This window comes from Monodelphis domestica, chromosome 7 (assembly GCF_027887165.1).
Source record: "Monodelphis domestica isolate mMonDom1 chromosome 7, mMonDom1.pri, whole genome shotgun sequence".
In the NCBI taxonomy this organism is placed as follows: domain Eukaryota; kingdom Metazoa; phylum Chordata; class Mammalia; order Didelphimorphia; family Didelphidae; genus Monodelphis; species Monodelphis domestica.
In genome coordinates this window covers 101,596,531-101,620,557 of record NC_077233.1, presented here as the reverse complement: position 1 = coordinate 101,620,557, position 24,027 = coordinate 101,596,531, and the positions used below count along the sequence as shown (strand labels likewise).

The 24,027-nt window shown below is 40.6% G+C and overlaps 1 protein-coding gene and 1 long non-coding RNA gene across 2 annotated transcripts; one reads left to right on the top strand and one right to left on the bottom strand.

Annotated features, from left to right (window-relative positions):
- Nucleotides 1–255: 255 nt before the first annotated feature.
- Nucleotides 256–20,673, bottom strand: LOC103096100 (uncharacterized). The gene is made up of 3 exons (XR_470495.3): nucleotides 20,538–20,673; nucleotides 20,006–20,423; nucleotides 256–705 (listed from the first exon to the last, which is right to left on the bottom strand). It is a non-coding gene; the product is annotated as an uncharacterized LOC103096100 (long non-coding RNA).
- ALDOB (aldolase, fructose-bisphosphate B) lies at nucleotides 3,827–22,559 on the top strand. Its single transcript, XM_001366524.3, has 9 exons — nucleotides 3,827–3,984; nucleotides 10,786–10,907; nucleotides 12,239–12,450; nucleotides 12,926–12,980; nucleotides 14,518–14,678; nucleotides 17,072–17,155; nucleotides 18,197–18,371; nucleotides 20,563–20,762; nucleotides 21,911–22,559. Exons 2-9 carry the CDS (start codon nucleotides 10,796–10,798, stop codon nucleotides 22,004–22,006), a joined length of 1,095 nt encoding a protein of 364 aa, XP_001366561.1. The 5' UTR covers nucleotides 3,827–3,984; nucleotides 10,786–10,795; the 3' UTR covers nucleotides 22,007–22,559.
- The last annotated feature ends 1,468 nt before the right edge of the window (nucleotides 22,560–24,027 follow it).

Sequence of the window (24,027 nt, the reverse complement as noted above, 5' to 3'; positions counted from 1 at the left end):
TCAGTAATAGAAATAATAATAACATATTACATGACTCTTAAAAGTTTACAGAGGGGGCAGCTGGGTAGCTCAGTGAATTGAGAACCAGGCCTAGAGACAGGAGGTCCTGGGTTCAAATGTGACCTCAGACACTTCTCAGCTGTGTGACCCTGGACAAGTCACTTAACCCCCATTGCCTAGCCCTTACTGCCCTTCTGCCTTGGAACCAATATACAGTATTGATTCTAAGGTGGAAGGTAAGGGTTTTTTTAAAAAAAAGTTTACAGAATGCTTTCTTCAGAAGGAAGGAATCAGCATTTCAAAAGATCTATGATCTCAGGAATCTGGGTTCTCTGTCCATAAGAACAGACTAGAACTCATCCATACCCTTCTTATCCTGTTTAATTTTTATCTATACCTTCTCATAAATTCCCCACAAGGGCCCCAACGAACATGTCTGGACCTTTTGATGTGAATGTCATTGAGGCACTGCTTACTCCTTGTTTTTGGTACCGATAATAAGTCTGCCTTCTTTTGCAGTTACACATCTCTTGGATGACATCCTTTCCACAGCTTTTCTTGAGCTCTGCTTCCCAGGTGATGTTGCCATCCTACTTCTGGTCACCACGTACTTCATCATTTCTCTTGCCTGACCTTTGACTTGAGTTCTTCAGAGATGGTGATGTTTATGACTCCCAGTCATGGAGCATTGCTGGAAATAGGTTCCTGTTAACATAAATTTAATTATTTAATCAAAATAAAAGAATTTTGGGGAGAAACTTGGGGCTATTTGCAAGGATTATGATTCTCACATCACTAAGGAAGAAACTGAGACTCAGGGACTTGAAGTGACTTACCTACATTTATATATGAAGCAAATAACATTTTCGGATTTGAACACAGACCTTCTCACTCTATCACTTTCTCCCTTCCCCACCATTAAGTCTGGTCAACAATCATGCACCTTGTATTCATGTACTCTTCTTCCAGGTGACTTTAAATGGCTTAAAAGTACATTTATCTTTTTGTAATGTGTAATGGATAACACCTGTGGACCTTCCACCTCTATATGGGAATGGGTTGGGAGGTGGAGGAAAGTCTCGTCATATCTCTTCATTTTGTTATATTTACTTTTGACTTTTGGGCATGTGTTTATTCTTTCTTTTTTACATTGTTGCAGTCACTGTGTATGTTGCTTTCTTTGCACTTCACGCTGCATCCGTTCGTGCAGATTTTTCCGTACTTCTCTTTATTCTTCACATCTTTTCTTACAGCACAGTAAGATTCCATTACATTTGTATGCTCTTTCTTTTCACATGAGCATGCCCGGGATGCGTTGCTCTATCAGGTCCAGTGAGTAAATGGCCTTATTTCCCTGACCTTTGAGTTTTAGTTACATATCAGGCTTTGGGCACCTTTTCAAGTGCTGATGCCACCAGGCAGTTCTGGGACTGCAGGGGATGGGCTCGGAACGGGCATGGCTGCTGTTCACGTGAAACAATGCCCCCTGGAAAGGAGGAGGAAGTTATCTGTAGACACAGAGTTCTTTCCTCATTAGTCCAGTCCAAGGTTACAAACTGTTATGGAGACAATGGTGGCTGGGTTGGCTTTAACGCACCTGGTAAAGCTTAAAGGAATCAGCCAGAATTGCCTGGTGTCTTCTTGCACAGCATTTACTTGTGAGGTTAGCAGGCTCTAGATGAAGTTTCCCAGCACTGACACTGCCCCCTCCTAGTATTTAGCACAGTACCTGCACATAGAAAACATTTAATAAACTCTTACTGACTGAGAGACTCTCCAGGCACCATCATACTCCACCTCTAATTCCTGCCCCGATAGGATGTAAAGCTGGAAGGGACCTTAGAGATCATTTAGTCTCATTTTACAGATAAAGAAACCGAGGCACAGAGAGGCAAAATGAATTTCCCATATGGGTGGTAAGTAGCAGAGCGAAGAATTGAACCCAGGTTTTCTGAACCCAAATTGTGTGTTCTTTCTACTACATCCTCTGTTAAATGAGGGAGTTGGACTAGATGACCTCTAAGGTTCAGCTCAGACATTTGATGATTCTCAACCCAACTAAAGACTCTCACAGGACCTTGATGGGGCCATGCTGTACAAAGCACCTACTCAGCAAATATTTATTAGATGTTGAGGGTTATAGATGGGAGAAAAGGCTAAGAATTAATTTTCCAGTTCTTAGACTGATATAACAAGAGGAACCTCAGGAAGGACCTTCACAAGTCACCTAATTCCCCCCTTACCTTCAAACAAAGCCATACCTAAATGACCCCACACAATTCAAAATCAATATGAGACCTCCAGAGAATAAGATTCTATTAATTCCTGAAGAAATGATTTCAGAATCTGACAATGCTCTGTATTAAAAAAAAAATCTCCAAACCTTAAGCTCTCTTTTCTTTTCCTTTTGTTAACAAAAACAGCTTGCTACCGCCATATAATCTCCAAAGCTACAGCCCATCATGCCCATTTCCCCCCTTTCCTTTGGAGAGAGATCTATCAGTTCATAGAGACTAATTTCAATGAAATTTACTGAGAAATCTGTAAATTATTTTGCTTAGTGCCTAATTCAAATTAAGCACATTTAAAAAACCCTTACCTTCTAATACAAAGTGTTGTTTCCAAGGCAGAAGAGAGGTAAGGGCAGGCATTTGTGGTTAAGTGACTTGCCCAGGGTCACACAGCTAGGAAATGACTAAGGCCATATTTGAACCAGGACCTCCTGACTCCTGTCTTGGCTGTCTATCCACTAAGCCAGTTAGCTGGCCCTGCAAGTCTCTTTTTAATTCACTTCACTTCAATTCAATTAATTTCAATGAGTATTTATGTACCAGATACTGTATACTTTGTATCTCTATATACTTGGTGATACTGATGGAAAAAATAGTCCCTGATTTCAAAGCTTGCATTTTATTAGGGAGGGGAAATGATGACAATACATGTATGTGTGTGTGTCTCTCTCTCTATGTACATACATGCAACTAGATGGGTAAGTGGCTAGAGCACTGGGCTTGATCTCATCTTCATGAGTTCAAATCTGGTCAGAGACACTTACTATATGTGTGACCCTGGGCAAGTCATTCAATCTTGTTTGTCTCAGTTCTTCATCTATAAAATGAACTGGAGAAGGAAATGGCAAACCACTCCAGTGTCTTGACCAAGTAAACCTCAAATGAGGTCACATAGAGTTGAATATGATTGAAACAACTGAGCAATATTTATCTGTGTGTGTGTGTGTGTGTGTGTGTGTGTGTGTGTGTGTGAGCTAAGAATCTAGCAGGGATCAGAAAACACCTTGTTTCAGAGATAGCATTGTACCAGCCTTCTTCCTCTTGTCCCAGGAAATATGGGAAAGTTCTAACAAAATATTTCAACTTTCTTCAAATCTAATTTTGGCTTCCTTCACAGCAAAGCCAACAGAAAGAGCTCGTGCACAGGGTCTGAGAAAGCTCAGAGGATTAGACAACAATTTTGAATCCCTGGATTTTTTTTTTCTTTGCCAATTTAAGAGACAAAACAAGTACAATGCAGAGGAAGTGAGAATGATCATTAGAGGTGTGGATGAAAGACTACAGGCTAGGGAGTCAGAACTGATGTCTAACTAGCAGTAACCTTGGGCCAGTCATTTACTCTCTGTGGGCCTCAGTTTCTACCTCTGTAAAATGAAGAGTTGGCCTGGATAGCTTCTAAGGTCCAGCTCAAACATTTGATGATTCTAAGTGAGGCTCCTGTCAGTGTAATAGACAGGATTGGTTGCTGATGAGCCAATTGGAGGTGTTAAGTAAGACACCTCCCTCCCCACTATGTCAAGGGAGGGAGAAAAGGGCAAAAGTTAAAAAAAAAACAGCACAAAACATAACACAAGAGGCACCTTGCCTCCGGCACTATAAAAACGTCTGCACCCTCCCAGTTCTTCCTATTTGGCAGCTGCCTCCTCATCAGGAACTTCTTCCATTACCTCCCTAAGGACTCTTTCCACCAACAGTAAGTACAAGTTCCTGGGTATTTTTGGATTTCAATCTGTGGGGCTCGGGGTGCGTTAAGGACAATCAGTGCAGAGGATTAGAACTGGACTTGTTACTTCTAACAATAAAATCTTGAGCCATTGTGCTCGATATTACTGGCATAACCAGCCAGGCTAAAATGACCTTATCTTCAGAGGAGCAGATGGTCACACACCCCATTCCCTTTCTTATCTCCACCCTATATTTGAATCCTATTAAAAAGCATGCTTTGTGAGTTCTTATTAGATGCAAAAGGTTAGTGTCCAGGGTACCCATAAAAAGCCAGAAGGTTCAGAATCTCAGATGAAGAAAGAGATCCACCATAAAAAGGTTCCTTCATTGGATTATATTTTAGCCTCCTGATCAGTTTTCCACTTCCTTCTCTCCTACACACCATGGCCAGTTATTGACATCTTTGTAGTAACCCTGTGAGGAGGAGGCTAGGGACTAGGAGAGAACAATTCTATCCATCCCACAAGTATCCATTTTTCAGATGAACAATTAAAATAAAATTTTAAAAAGAGAAAAAATAATTTAAAAAATGGGATAGATTAGATAAAAAGCAACCTGGTTGCAAGATTCCTGGTGTCTAGTCTAGGATGAAATGGATAACACAGGTGAAAAAGCATTTGACTATCATTGCATCACGGGTCCTGGATTTTAGTCTCAGATCTGATCCTTGCTAATTAGCTTTGTGACCTTGGACAAATCACTTTGTCTTTCTGAGACTCAGTTTCTTCATCTGTAAAATGAGAGAACTGAACAAGATAATACCAGGTCATATTTCTGAAGCATTTTACAAATGACAAGAACTCTGAAGTAAGTAGTCATGCCATATGCATTCTATAATTTAATATTTGTCTTAAAGAGTTCTGAAATTCTGTTATTCAACTGTTTTGCCAAAGTTGCCTTTCAAAACAAGTTTTTAAAAATACTATTAATAATGTGAATAATAATACAATGTAAAATTATTTGCAAAAACAAGCCTGAGATTTATGAGTGTCAGTTGTAGTTTCTTATCCCCTAAAAAATGGGGGTTTTATTTGAATTCTCCAACGCTCACCATATTCTGGCTTGTATCTTCTAACAAATGGGTGTGATCCTGAATGATATTTTTTACTAAAGGAAGCAAGTTCTAACCTGCCTTTTATTTGCCCTGAACATTCTAAAGAATATGGAGTAACAGAGGTCCTGGAAAGGACAAGAGAATAAACCCTAAAAGGCAAAATTCTTTACCTGCTGTCTTGATGAATTGTGAATTTCAAAACTACTCCACCCTATTTAGACCATTCTTTAGAAGATCTGATTTAGCTATTTCCTGATCAATAACAATAGATACTTGGAATAACAGAAACTACATTTCTCCACCCTACACAGTGTAACAAGATTAGGAAGGGCTGCAGCAAACTCAAGATTTAATTATTTGAGAAAATGGCCTTCAACAGACATGTGCAAAAAAAGGACAGACCTTTGGGCGGTCCTAAGTCAAGCTTGAGCCACCATTGGCACATGTGAGACTCAGGAAGTGAGGTAGAGAACAGCCTCTGGTGTGACTTCCTGTGAGGAGGGCTAGAGTTCATTTCAATCCTGGAGTTTGAAGGATCCCCGCAGACTGCTTTGCTTCACATGAGTGATAAGGACTGACTTCCTTCTCTGCCTTGGCGCTTTCCAAGGCTTTAACGCCGGCTTTTTCTGAGCCAAAGTGGTTCTGAGTTAAACTCCTTTGCTTCTCTCCCTCTTTCCTTCTCTCCCTCTAATATTTTCTTCCTCCTGTTGTAATTAAGTCACCATAAAATTTTGGCAGCCGACTTGGGTATTTTATTATTTGGGATGTCCCTTGGCGATCATTTAAATTTAGATTTTTTCAGTCTCAACCATAATTTTCACCCTTTACAGAATTCAGTGACAGAAGTCCTTTCATAGGCTCTTAATCTTTACTCATAAATCACACAAATCACTCAACACAATAGCTTTCAAACGGCTTCTTTCACTCACTCTCCTGAAATAATAATAAGCTGCATTTATACAGCATTTTGAGATTTATGAAGCATTTTTCCCTGGTCAGTTTTAGAGTGAAAATATTCTTATTCCTATTTTATTGATACTAGCTATGTGACCCTGGGGAAGTCACTTAACCTGTTTGTTTCAGTTTCCTCATCTGTAAAACAGGTATAATAATAGCACCTACCACACAGGCTTGTTGTAAGTATCAAATGAAATAATAATTGTAACGAATTTAGCATAATGCCTGGAATAACAAATACAATATAAATGCTCCCTATTATTATTGTTCTTCTTCTTCTTATTATTATTATTAGCAAACAGGCCCTGAACCTGAGCTCTAGTTTTGCCTCTGACATAGCCCAGCTCAGTAAGCCCCTTCATTTTTGTGTGTTCCTGGCAGTTAGAACTCAAAATTACTTTACATGGAATTAACAGATGGATGGCAGGAGTTTTTCACTCTGATGAACTCCCAAATCCTGAACCACAACAAAGAAAAATGGATGAGGAAATGGGCTCAAAGAATTTTATTTTGATTGGTGACCTCATCAAACTCCCATGGATCCAACAATGTTCATTTCTATGCTGATGATTCTCTAATCTATTTTCCCAGCCCTAATCTCTCTCCTAAATTCCACTTTCATCTCCAAACAGCCTAATAGACAGTTGGAACTTGTCATGCAGACATCTTAAACTCCCAGACCAAGCTCTACCTTCTCCCCAAAGCCCTTAAGTGTTGTTTGACTTCTCATGCTCGTGCTCTCTTTCTCTCTCCTCCTCCATATCACTGTAACTCATAACTTCTTAACTCTGGCCAAGTCCTCTTCTTTCCACTCACATTGTCCCCACCATGGGGCAGACCCCTGCTCCCTCCCATCTCCTGGTTGTTCTCCCCACCACAAGTGGCTCCCTACTCCAGCCTATCCTCTGCTCAGTTCTCAAATTGGTCTTCTCAAAAGGGCAGATCTAAGGATGTCACCCCCTATTCAAATTGTTTCATGGTCTCCCTCATTACACTATGAGCTTCTTGAGAGCAGGGACTATTTACACTCCTCCTCCCCTTCTTTGTATTTCCAGTTCTTGGGAGAGATCCAAACCTGGCACAAAGTAGGTATAAATGTAAATGGTGACTAACTTACATAGACCTCATAGTTCCCATTTTCAAACTGACAACATCCTGAGATGTCAGCTGCAAATGCTCCATGGCTGCTGATAAAAGCTTCAAAACCTCACCCCCTCCACCCCTACCTCAGCTGGACTCCTCTCTCCCAGAATCAACCTTTAGTCCAAGTCCCTGTTGTATAATTAACAGAGGGTAATATTTCTGCTGATGCTAGTACAGACCTTTAGCCCCTTTATCTTCTATTAATTGTTGGTCCAGTTTTTCTTAATTTGTACTAGCTATTTGCCAGAAAGACAAGCTTGAAGAAAATAGCCCCGTATGTTTTTAGTAGTGCCATGAAATCATCAGGAGGAATAAAGACAATCTATGGAAATAATACCTGAATGAATGGAAATAATGCCCAAAGATCATGTTGTCTTTAGAGGCTGCCCAGTTTTTATTGTAAATTCTTTCAGTATTTTCTCTTGTGGTGAAGGATTACTCAGTGACTATTTTTATAGCCCTGGTTTTCAAGTCTGATTAGTTTACAAGTAACTTCTAGCCTAAATATTACTAAATATAAGCATCATAGTTTATAACTAAATTCAAAATTCTCTGGGGCAGATCTTCTGCCCTGGATCTCCACTTTTATATATGGAAAGTCTCAACCGTATAAGACAAATGATTGTCCATCTTCAAGTTCTCCAGGAAGAAAGACTATATAATTTTCCATAGGAACAGTCTTCCCACTTATTTTTTCACTCTTAACTATACAGCATTCCTCTTCCCACTCTTCTACAAGCCAGTCAAATTAGTCTTTTGCCATTCCAAATCCTCTCTTTCCATCTCCATATCTTTACACTGGCATTCCTTCATGCCTATAATCAACCAGTCAATGAATATTTCCTTGATGCCTACCATGTGATGAACCCCATCCTCACTTCTGCCTCTAGAAACTCTAGTTTCCTTCAAGGTATCTAATAAACGCTTGTTGATTGATTAGTTTTCTTTCTATCCAACCAGAATCTCTCCTTTAATTTAAAGTTTCAAAAATTATAGTAAGTTTTTTTAATAAGATCTATCACTATTGCAAGTATAGATGAGCTCCTCAGGAGAATTAATTTTTCTTTGCCTTTGTATCCCCAACATTCAACACAGTGCCTGGCATATCAGTAGGCAAGTTAATGCGTGCTTATTGAATTCAAAATCCTGACTACTTTATTTTCTGACATCTTCAAGCTTCCACTGCATATCTATACCCACCGTGACCTTAATTTCCAAACCAAAAAATGGGAAATGTAGTCCAACAAAGAATATACGTTTTGAAAAGCCTCATTACAGTATACTTTCTTTTCTTGAAAAAATTGAGCCTGGGGGTGGAGGGGAATGATCCGCCATGTCTACACTGATGGAAGGGTCAAAGGGTTTTGGAAAAAAAATGCAGCCTGGAAACCACTCAATGACAAGTAGGCACTGAAGAAATAGAAGATCATTTACCTGCCTCATTCACAAAGTGTTTAGGTTCCTTCTCACTTCACTTTTTAATAATGTACTTAGAGGATTTTAGAAGATGGACCACAAAATTCATCCAATCTAGTCTCTTTACCTGGGTCACCTTTGCTTTCTCAGATTGTGAAACAGACATCTATTTTCCTATAGTCTTCCAAAGATTCACAAGATTTTTAAATGAAGGTCTTGTGACTCTGGTCTTCTGACTCCAAATCTAATGGTCTTTGCACCAAACAAGTCTGCCTTCCACTTTAGTGTGAATTAGTTGACCATGGGCATGTCTCATGTGCCTGAGACTGGTGATTTGGAAGGTGTCCCTGAGAAGTCAGAAGTAGAGGGTGAGTGTAAGGCATCAAATGTGTATGGGGCAAAGATGGATCATTCCTTAAAGGCAGAATAAAAGCTAAATGGAAGGTTACCAAGGATCAATGTTACCCACCCTACACTGTGACTTAGAATAACTAGCTATCCCTCTTCAGGGATAGAAGAAGATTCATAAGAATATTTTGTTCTCCATGTTGTTGACACAACCCTGCCAGAAACAATCTAATTCATAAAATTTATATATTGATTAATATATCTGGAAGCTCTTTTAAAGGACTAGAACTATGAATGAAGCATAGCTTCTGCCTTGCCATAAGCAGTTCATTCAGAACCCTTTCTGTCTTGTGGCACACAGGATCACTTGCCAATCTGAAGACAGTAAGATTCTCAATTATAAAACAGTGTAGCTACAGGGAGTTATTGTGGAAGTTTTTTTTTTGCCTGTTATCCTTATCACCAAGAGCAGTGTCATGCACATAATAATTGGCTCTTAAAAATGCACAGCACATTGATCAATTTTAGCTTTTATAACATTCTTTTCATCATATATATACATATTTTGGCTATATATCTTTATGCAGTTATCATCTTTTTACAACTATTTAACAACTAGGTAAATAGTCCATTAGCTGGTCAGCCATGTTGTTAAGAGAACCCATACAAACATGTCAAAGGGATCCCATCCTTTTTCTTTCTCCCCACACCTTGAATTGATTCAGAATCAAAGTGATGCTCTATGTGTTTATGTAAGTGATATGTATGCTCCCATTTTAATAACAATAACTGCATTTACATTCTACTTTAAGGTATCCAAAGCACTCTATATATAGTATCTCATTTCATCTTCATAGTGATCTTGGTTATAGGTGCTATTATAAACCCCATTTTGTAAATTTGGAAATTTTTATTTAATTAATTAATTTAGAATATTTTTCCACGATTACATGATTCATGTTCTTTTCCTCCCCTTCCCTCACCCCCTCCCATAGCCTAGGGGCAATTTCACTGGGTTTTACATGTGTCATTTAAGACCTATTTCCATATATAATACATATAATACCCAGTTTATAGATGAGGAAATTGAGGTTAAGAGGCTAAGTGAATTGCCCAAGGTCAAATAGGAAAAATACAATGAAGGCAGAATTTGAACTTAGTATTCCCTGACTCTAAGCCCAGTGGTTGCTAAGGCATTTTGCTCCATAACTCTTATGAGCATGCTTTATAACATTTATGTAATGTTTTGTATTGTAGCTTTATATTTCAGGGTCTTATCCTCCTACTAAACTCTAATTTTCATGAGGACAGATTATGTCTCACCTAAAACTTCATTCTCCTCTCTAGCAACTGGTACAGATTTCTATATAGAGTTGGCTCCAGTAAAAGTTAAAATTAAATCTCAATAACAACATTATATTTTAAGAGATTTATTAATGATCATTAGAAATCCAGGAATAAAGAAGATAGAAAATAAAGACCACATGCCCATGGTTGGTTAGCCATTTTTTAGTCAACCCCACTCCACCATCAATGCTGATTCTACATCAGAGAGAGGGAGCCTCCAAAGCCCATGTCCTTTATCCTCTGTCTACAGGAAGTATGTAATGACAGGAAATCATTGGGCTCTTGGGATATGTAGTTCTTTTTTAGGGTAACAGATTTTCAGTCATACACTCCTTGCTGTTTATGATGATGATGATAAATACATGTATCCATGTGTGTAACTTCCATGATGAGTTGGAGGATATGGATTCCAAGAACCCTTCTGATTCTGAAATGCTGCAATCCCTAATCCTTCAGTTTCCAGCTGTTAAGAGTTTCTTTTTTTTCTCTTTCTCTCTTTTCTAGACCCATCACCATGGCCCACCGTTTTCCAGCCCTCACCCCCGAGCAGAAGAAGGAGCTCTCAGACATTGCTAAACGCATTGTTGCTGATGGCAAGGGGATCCTGGCTGCAGATGAGTCTGTTGGTGAGTGTCCAGGGTACTGTGCTATATTCTTTGCCAAACTTCTGGAAAGCCACTGATCTAAGTAAAAGAAACCGTAGTGCTTTATTTTTCATATTTCTTCACAAATAGGGCAGGCCCTTAGGAAAAAAAAAGTTCATATAGAGGCTAAGAAGGCGATGAAGACTGAAGGAACCCAGAGTCCATTGTCTTGTCATGAAGACCAAGGCTGATCTCCATCAGGTTCTCAGTCCTCCCATCTATAGCACCTATGAGGCTCTTGTTGGGCAGGCAGATAGGTTGGACTGCTAGATGATACAGTGAATAAAGCACTGGGCTTGGAATTAGGAAGACTCATCTTGCTGAGTTCAAATCTGGCCTGAGACACATACTAGCTATGTGCCCCATGGCAAGTCACTTTACTCTGTTTACCTCAGTTTCTTCATCTATAAAATGAACTGGAGAAGGAAATGGCAAACCACGCTAGTATCTTTATCAAGAAAGACTTGAATGAGGTCACAAAGAGTCGGTGCCTGAAAGGATTAAATAACAAAAATCAGGCTCCTAGCCTTTCTTGAGCATTCCCCATACATATACAGCATGAAGGAGTGATCTCAGAAGGTATGAAATCAAAGAAGCAGCCTCTGTTGACTCCCCTGGTCACAAATCATCCCTCAGTCCTTCAGGAAGTACAGCAGTACGACCAGACACCCTCCTTGCCAGTAGGAAACTCAGGGAAAAAGGAAAACTTTAACAGCAGAAGGAGAAAGACAGCCAGGAGTACTTGTCCTTCCACCTTCCCCATCCCCTGACGGCTTTACCGTCAGACAAGCCAGCTTGTCTACCTAGTAACGATTGCTGGGGGTCTTAAACACCTGGTTGTAGCCAGGAGTAAATAGTCACTCACCTGGCCCCAGCTGGCAGGTTTAACCGTTTGTGCTCCTCTGCTGGGTCTTGACTAAGTCTCATTTGGAGGATTCTTTCAACACAATGTTTGAAGTTTTCAAAATTCCTAGGTTAAAAAGACTTTTGTTGCTGATAGAACACTTTCATGTTTGCAAAATATTTTATGTATATGATTTCACAACTCTGTGAGGCGAGTGCCACAGATAATAGAATTCCCAATTGGAAAAGGAATGGTCAAGTGACTTGTGGAGGGTCATGCAGGGAGTAAATTGTCTGGGGAGGAATTCAAACTCCAGTGCAGCACTTTGTAGTGCCACCTCAGTGAAGCTATAGGGAATGGCCCAGTTAAGTACAAAAGTCAGACTGCCCCTTCTAGGTGGTTCTGATTGTCCTCAGGCACCATTTTGACCCATTCCTCTCCCACCTTCATATGTGACTTCCTGTTTTAGGTACCATGGGCAATCGCCTGCAGAGGATCAAGGTCGAGAACACAGAAGAAAACCGCCGCCAGTTCCGAGAAATTCTCTTCACTGTGGACAAATCCATCAACCAGAGCATTGGAGGGGTGATCCTTTTCCACGAGACTCTGTATCAGAAGGACAGCCAAGGAAAGTGGTTCAGAGATATCCTCAAGGAAAAGGGGATTGTGGTGGGAATCAAGGTCAGTGCACCCTGGAAACACCTCAGAACACCAGAATCCAAACGGTAGTGTCTCTCCCTTCATAAAATGGCTGGCATAGCATACCGAGCTCAAGTGGACCCTTCAAATACAATGTCTTCTTCTATCTTACAGCCTCCTCCAGCCCCACCAAATCTGTTCTTTCCCTAGCCCTTCTTGGTCTTTTCTCCTAAGCTCTCTTAAGTCTTTTCGATAGCTCCACATCTCCAGAGTTGTGTACTGGCCGTCACCTACCATGGAATCCTTTGTCCAGCACAAGACTCCTCTAGACTCCCTACTGCCATACTCTCTGCTCTCAATTTCCACATTTCTTCCTTATAGAAACACCATGTCACAATGCAGGCCCTTGGGATGAGGAGAGTCTTATCATTAGAGTAGCTCTGAATTAAGAAGGTCAGAATCTTTATCTTCTTCATTCTTTGGCACCTTCTAAATGTTCATAATCTCCTTTTCACAGCTGGACCAGGGTGCTGCCCCCCTGGCAGGAACAAATCAAGAAACAACCATTCAAGGTGAGAATATTGCTTTCTGTGATGGAACATGACTGCCTGGGTTGGATATAAAGAGGAAGAAAGAGAGCAAAGGGTAGAAAGGCCACTAGCTAAAATTTAGAAAGCATGTAATGAGGCCACATGCCAATAAAAATCCAAACAACAAACGCTTATTCAGCTACCCTTTGTGGAGCATACAACAATGAAAACATTCAATTACCCATAGAAAGCTTATAATCCAGTTAGGGGAAAAAACGATATAAAACCATTAAAGTTGAGTAATTTCAAAATAATTATTTATCATTATTTAATTATAATTATATAAATATAAAATCAATAATGAATAATTATTAACAACATAATTAAATTAATTATTCAAAATAATATATGGAATAAAGTTCATGAAATTATGTTATATATGTATATGTGACAGACATCTATATATACATATGTAAGAACTGAAATAATATTTCTACCCCGATATATATTTTATAAAGTTTATTGGAAAAGATAGTCAATCATTCCTATAAGTAACCTGGCCGCATGGTCCCTAGCCTGCAAGTCTCTTTCCTCCCCCCTCACCTGCCTGCTCAGTTCCCGACTTCTTCCTTGACATACATATAACCATTTTGTAAAGTATATACATACACACATATGTGTACATACAACCTACATGTATATCATCGATTCTTTTGCTTATACATGTATATATACATATATGCATACCTTTGTGATAACCTACATGTATAATCCATATATACATAGAAGTCTGTCTGCATGCATATATGCACACGTACAAATTTGTGTGAGTGAATAAAAACTCAGTTGAGCTGGATAAACCTAGAACTGTTACTGAATCCTGACTCTTCCCCTTATACCTGTGTGGTCTTTGGAAGGTCACTTTATCTTTCTTGGTCTGTTTCCTCATTTATTAAAGTCCCATGAATTCTCCCGTTTGATTCTTATAACTGTCCTGTGAGATAGGAAGAAGAGGTGCTCTGGTGTTTATTTTGCAAGTGAGAAAACCGAGTACCAGAAAAGGCAAAGTAACTTGCCTAATGTCAAATGGATCATAAATCGCAGATCTTGGACTTGACTTCAAGCTGGTGGCTTAGCTGGATGGATAACCTGAAGGTCATGGTCTGTTTCTGCATTCCTGTACAAGTCTGAATACAAATTCCTCAGTAGCTGGGGTCAAGAGGCATTTATTCTTTTTGCTTTTTTATTTTTAATTGCAGAATGAGTAACTTAAAATGACTTGATTTTTGGTACCTGCCCTTCAAACGCTTTCAGGCTGGACTAAAGGCTTATTGAGAGCATGGAGAGCACCATCTGGGTCACCTGTAGTTTAATTGCTTGGCCATTTCACCACCTAAATCCCAGAGAGAAGACTAAGCAAGGAGAAGTAGGATGGGGGATGTATCCTGAGTTCAAAGAAGCCAAGGCACTACAACTAGAGGATGAAGTGCTAAATGGCTCTTGGCTTCCCAGTTAGAGGGCTCCATGAACTATAGCACGTTCTCAGAGAAGCCTTTTCTCCTGCTCTTGTGGTTTATAGGCTTGGATGGACTCTCTCAGCGCTGTGCCCAGTATAAGAAGGATGGCTGTGACTTTGGGAAGTGGAGGGCTGTGCTGAAGATTGGTGACCACTGTCCTTCCAACCTGGCCATCCAGGAGAATGCTAATGCACTGGCCCGCTATGCCAGTATCTGCCAGCAGGTATTACTCTAATCCGTCCATAGTCACTCTGGCCAAGTGGTTCAGGGGATGAGCAAGGTATTCCAGGATAGCTCTTCCAGGTTTCTTTCCCTCATTCTGGAGAATTTAACGGTTTAAAGGCAGAATGTCACTGGGGAACTCATGACAAACCATAATGACAGTTGAACTAGAGGGCTCCTTTACTCATGGGCATGACCATTGAGCCTTTGGATTGAAGAGAAGGAACTCTGTGGAGGTCTACCTCTACAGAGAAAGATTAGTGCCCTTCAATTTTTTCATAAGGTCCCTTCTTCCTCCATTTCCAATATACTTTTTTTAAACTTTATTTTTTTTCATTTAGGAAAAATCTATTTTATCTCCCATTTCTCTCCCTATTCTCACCATTGACAAATAACAACAGTGACAAAACCCTTATAATAAATATGCACAGTTAAGCAAAATAAATTCCTACATTGTCCAGCCATCTCCAAAAATAGATACCTCATCCTGTACCATCACCTGCCTGTCAGTGAGTGGGCACCATGCTTCTTTGTTGGTCCTCTGGATTTATGATTGGTTGTTTCATTGATCAGAATTCTTAAGTATTTCAAAGTTGTTTGTCTTTACACCATGTTTATTCTATAAATCGACCTGGTTCTTCTCACTTCATTCTGTACCAGTTCCTACAAATCGTTTCAGGCTTCTATGAAACTATGCCTTTCTTCATTCCTTATAGCACATATTCTATGACCTTTATATTTCATAATTTGTTCAGCAACTCCCCAGTTGCTGGGAACCACCTTAGCATCTACTTTACTAATGCAAAAATGCTTCTACAAATATTTTTGTATTTGTGGGTCTTTTCCCTCAATGCTTTGCTTTAGAAATTAAAGTAGAATTTTCTCCCTCTGTCAAACTAAACTCACTTAAAATGTTTCTTCTTTCTTTTGAGATTTAATCTAGACCAGATTAGAAGCACAAGGGCACCCATAGGCCCAGTCCCAAGACTGATTGTCCCAGAAACTGACTCCTTCTGTCTATATAAGCTGAATCAGGTCACCCCTCCTTAGGCAGCCTAGTGGCCCTCCAATGAGCTTTAGTTTCATGGTAGCTCCAAATTTTTTTAACTCAGGTGATCTGCCTCCCTCCCTTTCCCTAGCAGCAAGGACTACTGCCATGTACCAACATGCCTAGTTCCTTTTTCATTTTTAATACTATTGCAACACACTTGAGCACTCTTCCCAATGCCACAACCAAGTGCCATTCAGCTGCTTTTCAGATTTCACTGTGATGTTTGCCCTCATCTACAGTATTAGGAAACTGGTTGAGAGCTGCAGCCTAGCATTAAACTGTGAAGGTATCCTCTCCTCAAGCTCGCAGAGTCTTCCGTTATGCTAAATCCTTCCCAGCTCCTAATCGGTGTTCAAGCTAACTCACATAATTCACTAAAACTGCAACATATACATTTATTAAATGCCAGCTATATGCAAGATGCATTGGACAGAGTGTGGACTTGGAATCAGGGTGTCCCAAGTTAAAATCTGGCTTTAGATAACTTACTAGCTGTGCGACCCTGGACAAGACGTTTAACCTCTGTCTGCCCGTTTCCTCATCTGTAAAGTGGAAATAACAATAGCATCTACTCTCAGGGTTGTTGAGGCAGGCAAGACCATCTAGAGCAGGAGTCCCCAAACTATGGCCCTCAGTCCACATGCAGCCCCCTGAGGCCATTTATCTGGCCCTCACCATACTTCCGGAAGGGGCACCTCTTTCATTGATGGTCAGTGAGAGGAGCACCATATGTGGTAGTGCCGCAAAGCACGGCATCGCTCACGTACAGTACTACTTCCGGTGACAATCCTTAGCGTGGCTCCTTGTTCTGAGAGTAACTGAATGAGAACGAGGTGCCACACAAAGGATTTTGTGGCTACACAATGGAAGACATCAGCATGGTGAGCAGCGATCTGGGGGAGGGGATTCCGCACTGTGTATACTGCTGCCTGGTATAGTGATGGCAGTGATGGGCCTGTGCAAGGGGTGACAGACCCATCAGAGCCAGCGCTGCAGCCTCCGCTATCCCAGACAGCGGCATATAGATTTGTTCATAGTTTGTTTTTTTTTTATAGTCCGGCCCTCCAACGGTCTAAGGCACATTGAACTGGCCCCCTGGGTAAAAGTTTGGGGACCCCTGATCTAGAGCTTAGCAGCTGTTTCATTTTTGCCCCACTTGTTTTAAGGGAAAATCATTTTCACTTTGTTGAGTTTTTCCTTCATTTGTTGCTCCATAGACACCAAACTATTTTGTTTCCACAAAGGGTCATCATTCTTTACTAATTAGTGTCACTAGTTCTCCACTCATAAAAAGGGCCTAGGGAAGGGGACTCTAATGTCTATCTTTTTTGTTCCCTCCTCAGAATGGGCTGGTGCCCATTGTGGAGCCAGAAGTCATCCCTGATGGCGATCATGACCTGGAGCATTGCCAATATGTCTCTGAGAAGGTAACCAATGGGTATGAGGGAAAAGCAGTCACTGCTGTCAAAACACAAATGGATAAGAATAGATCCAGGTTTGCTTTAAATAATTGAGGTAGCCTAGAAAAGGATTTCTTCTGTTTTTAGAACAGTCTGCAAAAGCTGCCTTTGCCAAATTTATCCATCTCAGAGTGCATGAATCATTTCCTAGCTTCTTTTTTTTTTAATGGTAGAATTAGTATTTTATTGTTGATAAGGAAACTTCATTGGTTCTCCCTTCCCAGATATTTATGGTCTAAAAGTCAATAGTCCTAACTTCTTAGTGTTCCATCAGCCCGATTCATGAGAATTTGAATTAAGAAGGCCTGCCCAGTCTTGTTAAAATCAATGTGTAAGGGTGACCCTCCCAGATGTCGAAATGTAGGACAGGAACCCTGCCTAATCCCATAAAAAGAATGTTGGAGGAGGCAGCTTACAGGACCCTGAAAAGTATCGTGAAGAAAGAAGAAACAGGGGGACACAAAGAGAGAGGGGGAAAGAAAGGCAGAGGCTTGGAGCAGAGATAATATCATTTCTCCATCTATAAACTGAAGGGGGAACACCATGCTCTCTCCCAGTTTATACTCTGGAATGATATGGTTTTTGACCACTTGACTGTTACAAGGATTAGGAGTATAATTCATAGAGGTAGGAAGACACAGTCAGAAGAATCAGGCCCCAGCTGGGGTCACTTCCTGCCTCTGACTCTAGCTTTGGGACAAGTCATTTAGCCTGTTTGCCTTCGGCTGGCTTGTCTGGAAAATGAAGATAACATCAACCTTCCAGGGGGCCTGTGAGAATGAAGTGAGACAAAAGTCCTGAAGCACTTGGCCCAGGGCCTCTCGCATAGTAAAGCTTTGCAAGTGGCAGGTGTGATTCTTTCTAAGCTGAACGGGGCTGAATGTCACCGGAGAACTGGCATCCACTGGTCACAGCACATGTGAGCCTTGGGGGGAACTGTGTGATCAGAATGACGGCAGGAGAGTGCCCAAGACTGCTGCTTCCCTTTTGACCCTCTGCCTTTGCTAGGTCCTGGCCGCCGTCTACAAGGCCCTGAGTGACCACCACGTCTACTTGGAGGGAACGCTCCTGAAGCCCAACATGGTGACAGCCGGGCATGCTTGTCCCAAGAAGTACACCCCCGAACAGGTGGCTATGGCGACTGTCACCACTCTGCACCGCACAGTCCCAGCTGCTGTTCCTGGTAAATGCTTTCTTTCTTTCCCAGGTTGTCATGTGCCCCAAGTCCCCAAGGGGACCTCACTTCTCAGCCTCTTAATTTTTTTTTTGTTTCTTCTTTCTACAAACTCCTATTTGGGGAGTTGGTGAGCTGCCCCTATAACAAGGAAGTGTGACAAGGGAATCCCTCAGTTCTCACATCTACCAATCACTGTCCATCAATTTCCCTGTGCCAATGGAGGCTCTAGCTTAACCCAGGACCGCCCAGAGGCTTTGCACATGTCTGTTGAAGGTCATATTTTCAAATAATTAAATCTTTGCTCCTTTGCTATAGCCCTTTCTAAATCCTGTTAACCTGAGTAGGGTAGAGATTGAAATAATTAAATTTTGATCTAGGCTGCAGCCCTTACTCAATCCTGTTAGGACTGAATAGGGTGGAGATTGATTCCAAGTATCTCCATTGTATCAATTCTAAAATCAATCATGACTCAAAGAAATTCCTGTTCTATGCTTAAGCATAGGTCAAAGTCCTTTCCATTGTTCAGCAAAAGGTTTCTGTCCTAAAGTAATCTTAAGAAGGGAAGAGAAGGAACCTCCCATGCCAATGGGGTTCACATTCCAATAGTCAAGACCCACTATCAATAGGAAATTTTTCAAGTATGAAATTTCCCAATGGTGAAATTTCCAACATTTATAAGTCTAAGAAATTTTGAGGTTTACAGAAGTCATGGGTCTGTCATTACCAATTTCCCCCAAGTTTCCCTGTTATTTGTTCAATTTTTTAAATTTAATATTTTATTCTAGATTCAATAAAGACCAAATAAAATATGTAAGGGAAAAAGAGGTCTAAACATGAAACTGAGTCTCTTGCATATAGCTAAGGGCAGCTAGGTGTCATAGTGGATAGATTGTGGGAGTAAGGAAGGCCTGAGTCAAGTCTAGTCTCAGATATTTACTAGCTAGGTGACCCCGGGCAAGTCGTTTAACCTCTGTTTACCTCAACTTCCCCATCTGTAAAACGGGCACCCACTTTCCGGAGTTACTACGTGGATCAAATTAGATCACTATTGTAAAGGACTTAGCACAGTACCTAGTATACAATAAGTGCTATATAAATGTTAGCTATTACTGTTATTACAGTTTGCTTTCCTTTTTTCTTTTTTTTTTAAACCCTAACCTTTCATCTTGGAATCAATACTGGGTATTGGTTCTAAGGAAGAAGAGTGGTAAGAGCTAGGCAAGGGGGGTCAAGTAACTTGCTCAGGGTCACATAGCTGGGAAGTGTCTAAGACCAGATTTGAACCTAGGACCTCCCGTCTCTAGACCTGGCTCTCAATCCACTGAGCTACCCAGTTTCCCCCTTCTTTTTAGATATATAATAAACTCAGCAAGTCATTTCAGAGCTGTCCTGCTTCTTCATGTTTCCTTTTGGCCTTCCTTCTCTTCTCTTCTATACATTAAAAGCAAATGCTCTGACAACCTTCTTTTCTTTTTCTTTCCCCTTTTTCTGGCAATGATCTCTTAAACCAGATAGCCCACAAATGTAAAACAAAGCAAAGCCAAACTTTTTTTAGCAAATACACTTAGTCAAGAAGAAATATCGCCCACATTGGCCACGTCCCAAAATGCATGTCTCATTCTATACTTTGAATCCATTACCTTCTCTCAAAAGGTGGATCCCGTGCATCATCCTCAGGCCTTTGCAGTCACACGTGACTGGAATTCTTTAGTCTTTCAGAGTTGTTTTACTTTTCAATGTTGTTATGGAATAAATTGTTCTCTGGGTTCTACTTCTTTCCCTTTCCATTAGTTCAAAGGAGTCCTCTCAGATTTCTCTGAAACTCTCCCTTTTGCCATTTCTTATGGAGTAGTGATATTCCATAATATTCCATTCCATTCATATATTGTTCAAGTCAAGAAACATTTATTGTCTTGTAGTGTACAGTGTACTATCCTAGTGTGGGAAATCCAAAGGTGAGCTGTGTCTGTCTCTATCCCAGTTATCCCCAAATTCTGTAGTTCTTCACATTCCAGACTGGCACAGTTCTTGTATCTTCCTCTGGCAAACATCAGTTTCCTACATAATTCAAGCAAAAAAAGGAATTGAGACAAAGTTGGTTCCCCCCCGCCCCCCAACACTGTCCAACTTCCTCCAGACCCTGTAGATGATGGTCAGTTGGGCTCAGCTTACATGTTCTATTTTTCTCTTCTTCCAGGCATCTGCTTTCTCTCTGGAGGCATGAGTGAAGAAGATGCAACTCTTAATCTAAATGCCATCAACCTTTGCCCACTGCCCAAGCCCTGGAAGCTAAGTTTCTCATATGGGCGGGCCCTGCAGGCCAGTGCACTTTCTGCCTGGGGGGGCAAAGCTGCAAACAAGAAGGCAACTCAGGAGGCATTTGTGAAGCGGGCTCTGGTAAGGCCACCAGCTCTCTTCTCTGCCAGGCTGTTTCTTCTGCCTTCCAACTGTGATTTATAGTTTGGGAGCAAGCCAGAATGGTTCTTGACATCCTCTAGCGATGCCTTGCATTGCAAGTGAAGCTAAAGGCAAAATGGGGGTGATTTGGGGGATTGGCACAACAGGCAGGGTAGAAGGTTAAGGAGAACAAGGGAGTCTGGAGTGGGAGGGAAGACATTGAGGTGGCTGATCACTAGAGTCTAGACTAGACAAGGATTCAAGTAAAGGTAGAAAGAGTCACAGAATATAATATTAAGAGAAAGAAAGGGCCTTATACATCATCTAGTCCAACCTCCTTATTTTATATGTGAAGAAATGGAGGCCTAAAAGTTCTTGCCTAAGTAGTAGAAAACAGAAGAACTGGGACTTGGACTCAGGTTCTCTGACCTCAAAGCCAGTATTCTTTCTACTCTGAGAACCTGGAAGCTGCAGTGAGGACAGAGTTCCAGTTCAGCAGTTTACATTCATTGAATTAAGAGAGGCAGAAGATACAGTGACCATGGTCGGCCAGAGGGAGTCCCAAACTGGAGAAATCTGAAGGGTAGGAGTGCTCTGTGATGGTGAGGTCCAGGGAGTGACCCCAGGGATGTGTGGCTGACAGATGAAGGACAGATGGAAGTCTAGAGAGACAAGGACAGGGAAACTGCAGGCAAAAGGTAGGTTATATCCACATGGATGGGGCTAGGATCGGACCTGGAGTTATGAGAAAGAACATGAGCCTGCTGTTATGGGAGTGAGGAAAGAAGTGCCCCCCACAGGGGAAGCAAACAAAATAATGAAGCATCTAAGTGATCCCAAGGATAGTATTTTGCATTTGAAACCAAGAAAATCTGAATTTAAATCCTGAATCTGACATTTATCAGTTTTGTGACCTTGAGTAAGCCACTTGAGCTCTTCAGCCTCAGTTTGAAAACAAAGTGCTATAGAAATATGAGGTATTATTATTGCTATTTAAATATACACCAAAGTTATGAACTTCAAAGGAAGGGGAAAAAAGAGACAGCTTAGTATTGATCATTTAGGATAAGCCTTGATAAACATGGACAAACATTTGGGGTTTTGTTCTGTAAAAATTAACCAAGGTCCTCTTTTTTCTTATGTTTCAGGCAAATGGCCAGGCAGCCAAAGGACAGTATATTCATTCAGGTTCATCTGGTTCTGCTGCCAGCCAATCCCTTTTCGTTCCCAGCTACACCTATTAGTGTCCTGGGGACCTCTTCCCCACCACTGCCCTCTTTGCATGTCATTAGGAGGCTACTGAGAAGGGAATCTATTTCCACCCAGAGTGGAAATTGTGTGAAAATTCTGATGACTTACTGGTAACACGACACACTTTAAATCTGTAATCTCAGAATAAACATTAGTTCTCTCCACATAAAGAGACACACACATAGCTCCTCACCATTCCCTACACCTCCCTGTAACTCTCACTAAAACAGATCTTCACAAAAACTATTTCTTGTTAGTAGGGAAACTGAGCAACAATTTCAACCCTTCCTGTGCCAAGCTAAATGCTTACAAATAAGAAAAAGAAGACCATCCTTGCCCTCAAGGATGCTCTCCCTTGCCATAGCTTAAGGATAATTAGTTTTGTTTTTTTAAAAGCCACCTTTCTGCTATGAATAACAGTCATCTAATGAAACACTTCTCAAGAGCTATAGACTGATGAGTATTTCTTACCAAGTAATTATGGCAGTCTGCAGACCAGTTCTTGCATTAAAAAATAAATAAAACCTTTTATAAACATTTGGCATACATCATGTTGTCTTTTGGTATTTTCAAAATAGCTCATTGTATTTATTTATGGTCAATGTAGATTCAATGAGGGCAGTTAGGTGACTCAGAGGATATAGCACTGGGCTTGGCATCAAAAAGACTTGTCTTGATTTCAAATCTGGCCTCAGATATTTACTTGCTATGTGACTTTGGGCATGTTGCTTCACTCTTATTTGCTTCAGTTTCCTCATCTGTAAAGTGAGCTGGAGAAGGAAATGACAAACTCCTCCAGTATCTTTGCCATAAAAACCCCCAAAGTCGGACACAACTGAAACCACTGAACAACAATAGATCCAATGCCATATGCTGCACTTGTGTCAGTTCTGTTTACTTATTCTTCCATTAAAATGATTCAGTCCCAAACTTCAAAAAAAGGCAATGTGTTAACAGGAGAAAAAGACCTTAGAGAGGTCACCTCTCTGTGCCTGTTTCTTGATCAGTAAAATGAGGCATTTGAATGAGATGAAGTCTAGGGATCCTTCCAGTTCTAAATTTGTGATCCTATGATCTATCCATCTCATTTGACAGATGAGGAAACAGATCTGCAGCCATGAAGTAACTTTATCAACGCCAATAATCTGGGAAGACCTGGAGCTAGAAGAACCTTCAGCTCCTAGGTTCTGGGCTAGGTTCCTTTTTCCAAAACATATGGCTGAGGAATTATTGTCCATTCGTGAGGTGCCTTACCTCAGTTCCCTTACTGTATTTTGTTTTCAGCATAACACCAAGATTTTTAATTCAGTCCCTTTGTATAGCTCACTTGCCTTCTGAGAAGTTTTATTTCTAATATATTGAATCATTTCTATTTCTGAGTTTTGAATTGAGGCTTAGATTTGTTCCTCCACTTTTGTATTCATTCCTTTGTTCCTGAGAAATTCAAAGAATGTTTCACCCTAGACTATCTCCCATTGTAGGGTAATAGAAAAATGAAATTATAGTTTCTATCTTGCCTGGCATAGGAATGAGTTTAAGGCCAGGTGTATTTGGAAGCAGCAGAACATAGTCCTTGACTCTCCACTGGAGTAAATGGGAATGCCACTCATAAAAACAAAAGGCCTGATTATAGATTTGTGATATGTGGGACATCATCAACCAAAGAATCAGGAAGGGATTGAGACAATGATGGATTTACTCCTTAGTGGCTATTCACTCATTAGAGATGTCTTGGAATGTCTAGGGGAGGACTGATTAATGAACTTCCAAAATTATATTTGATCTATGCAGCAGAATTTCTTGATCTTTGCTCACTAAGAGAGATCACTGATTAATTAAATTTTTGGCTATTGCTATGCTAACCAATAAATTTATTTTCTTGCCCAGAAGCCAATCTCTTTGAATTTTTAATCATTATACCACAAAATTATGTACCAGTACTAAACCCTGGTCTGCCATTTTAGAATAAGTCATGGGCCACAAGAGGAAAAAAGGTGAAAGCACAATGGGCTCA

Excerpts from the sequence above, each read along its gene's own strand:
- ALDOB (XM_001366524.3), top strand. The coding sequence starts at position 10,796 with ATGGCCCACCGTTTTCCAGCCCTCACCCCCGAGCAGAAGAAGGAGCTC. Across the intron at positions 12,451-12,925 it reads GGATTGTGGTGGGAATCAAG|CTGGACCAGGGTGCTGCCCC; the intron begins GTCAGTGCACCC and ends TCCTTTTCACAG. Across the intron at positions 18,372-20,562 it reads AGTCCCAGCTGCTGTTCCTG|GCATCTGCTTTCTCTCTGGA; the intron begins GTAAATGCTTTC and ends CTCTTCTTCCAG.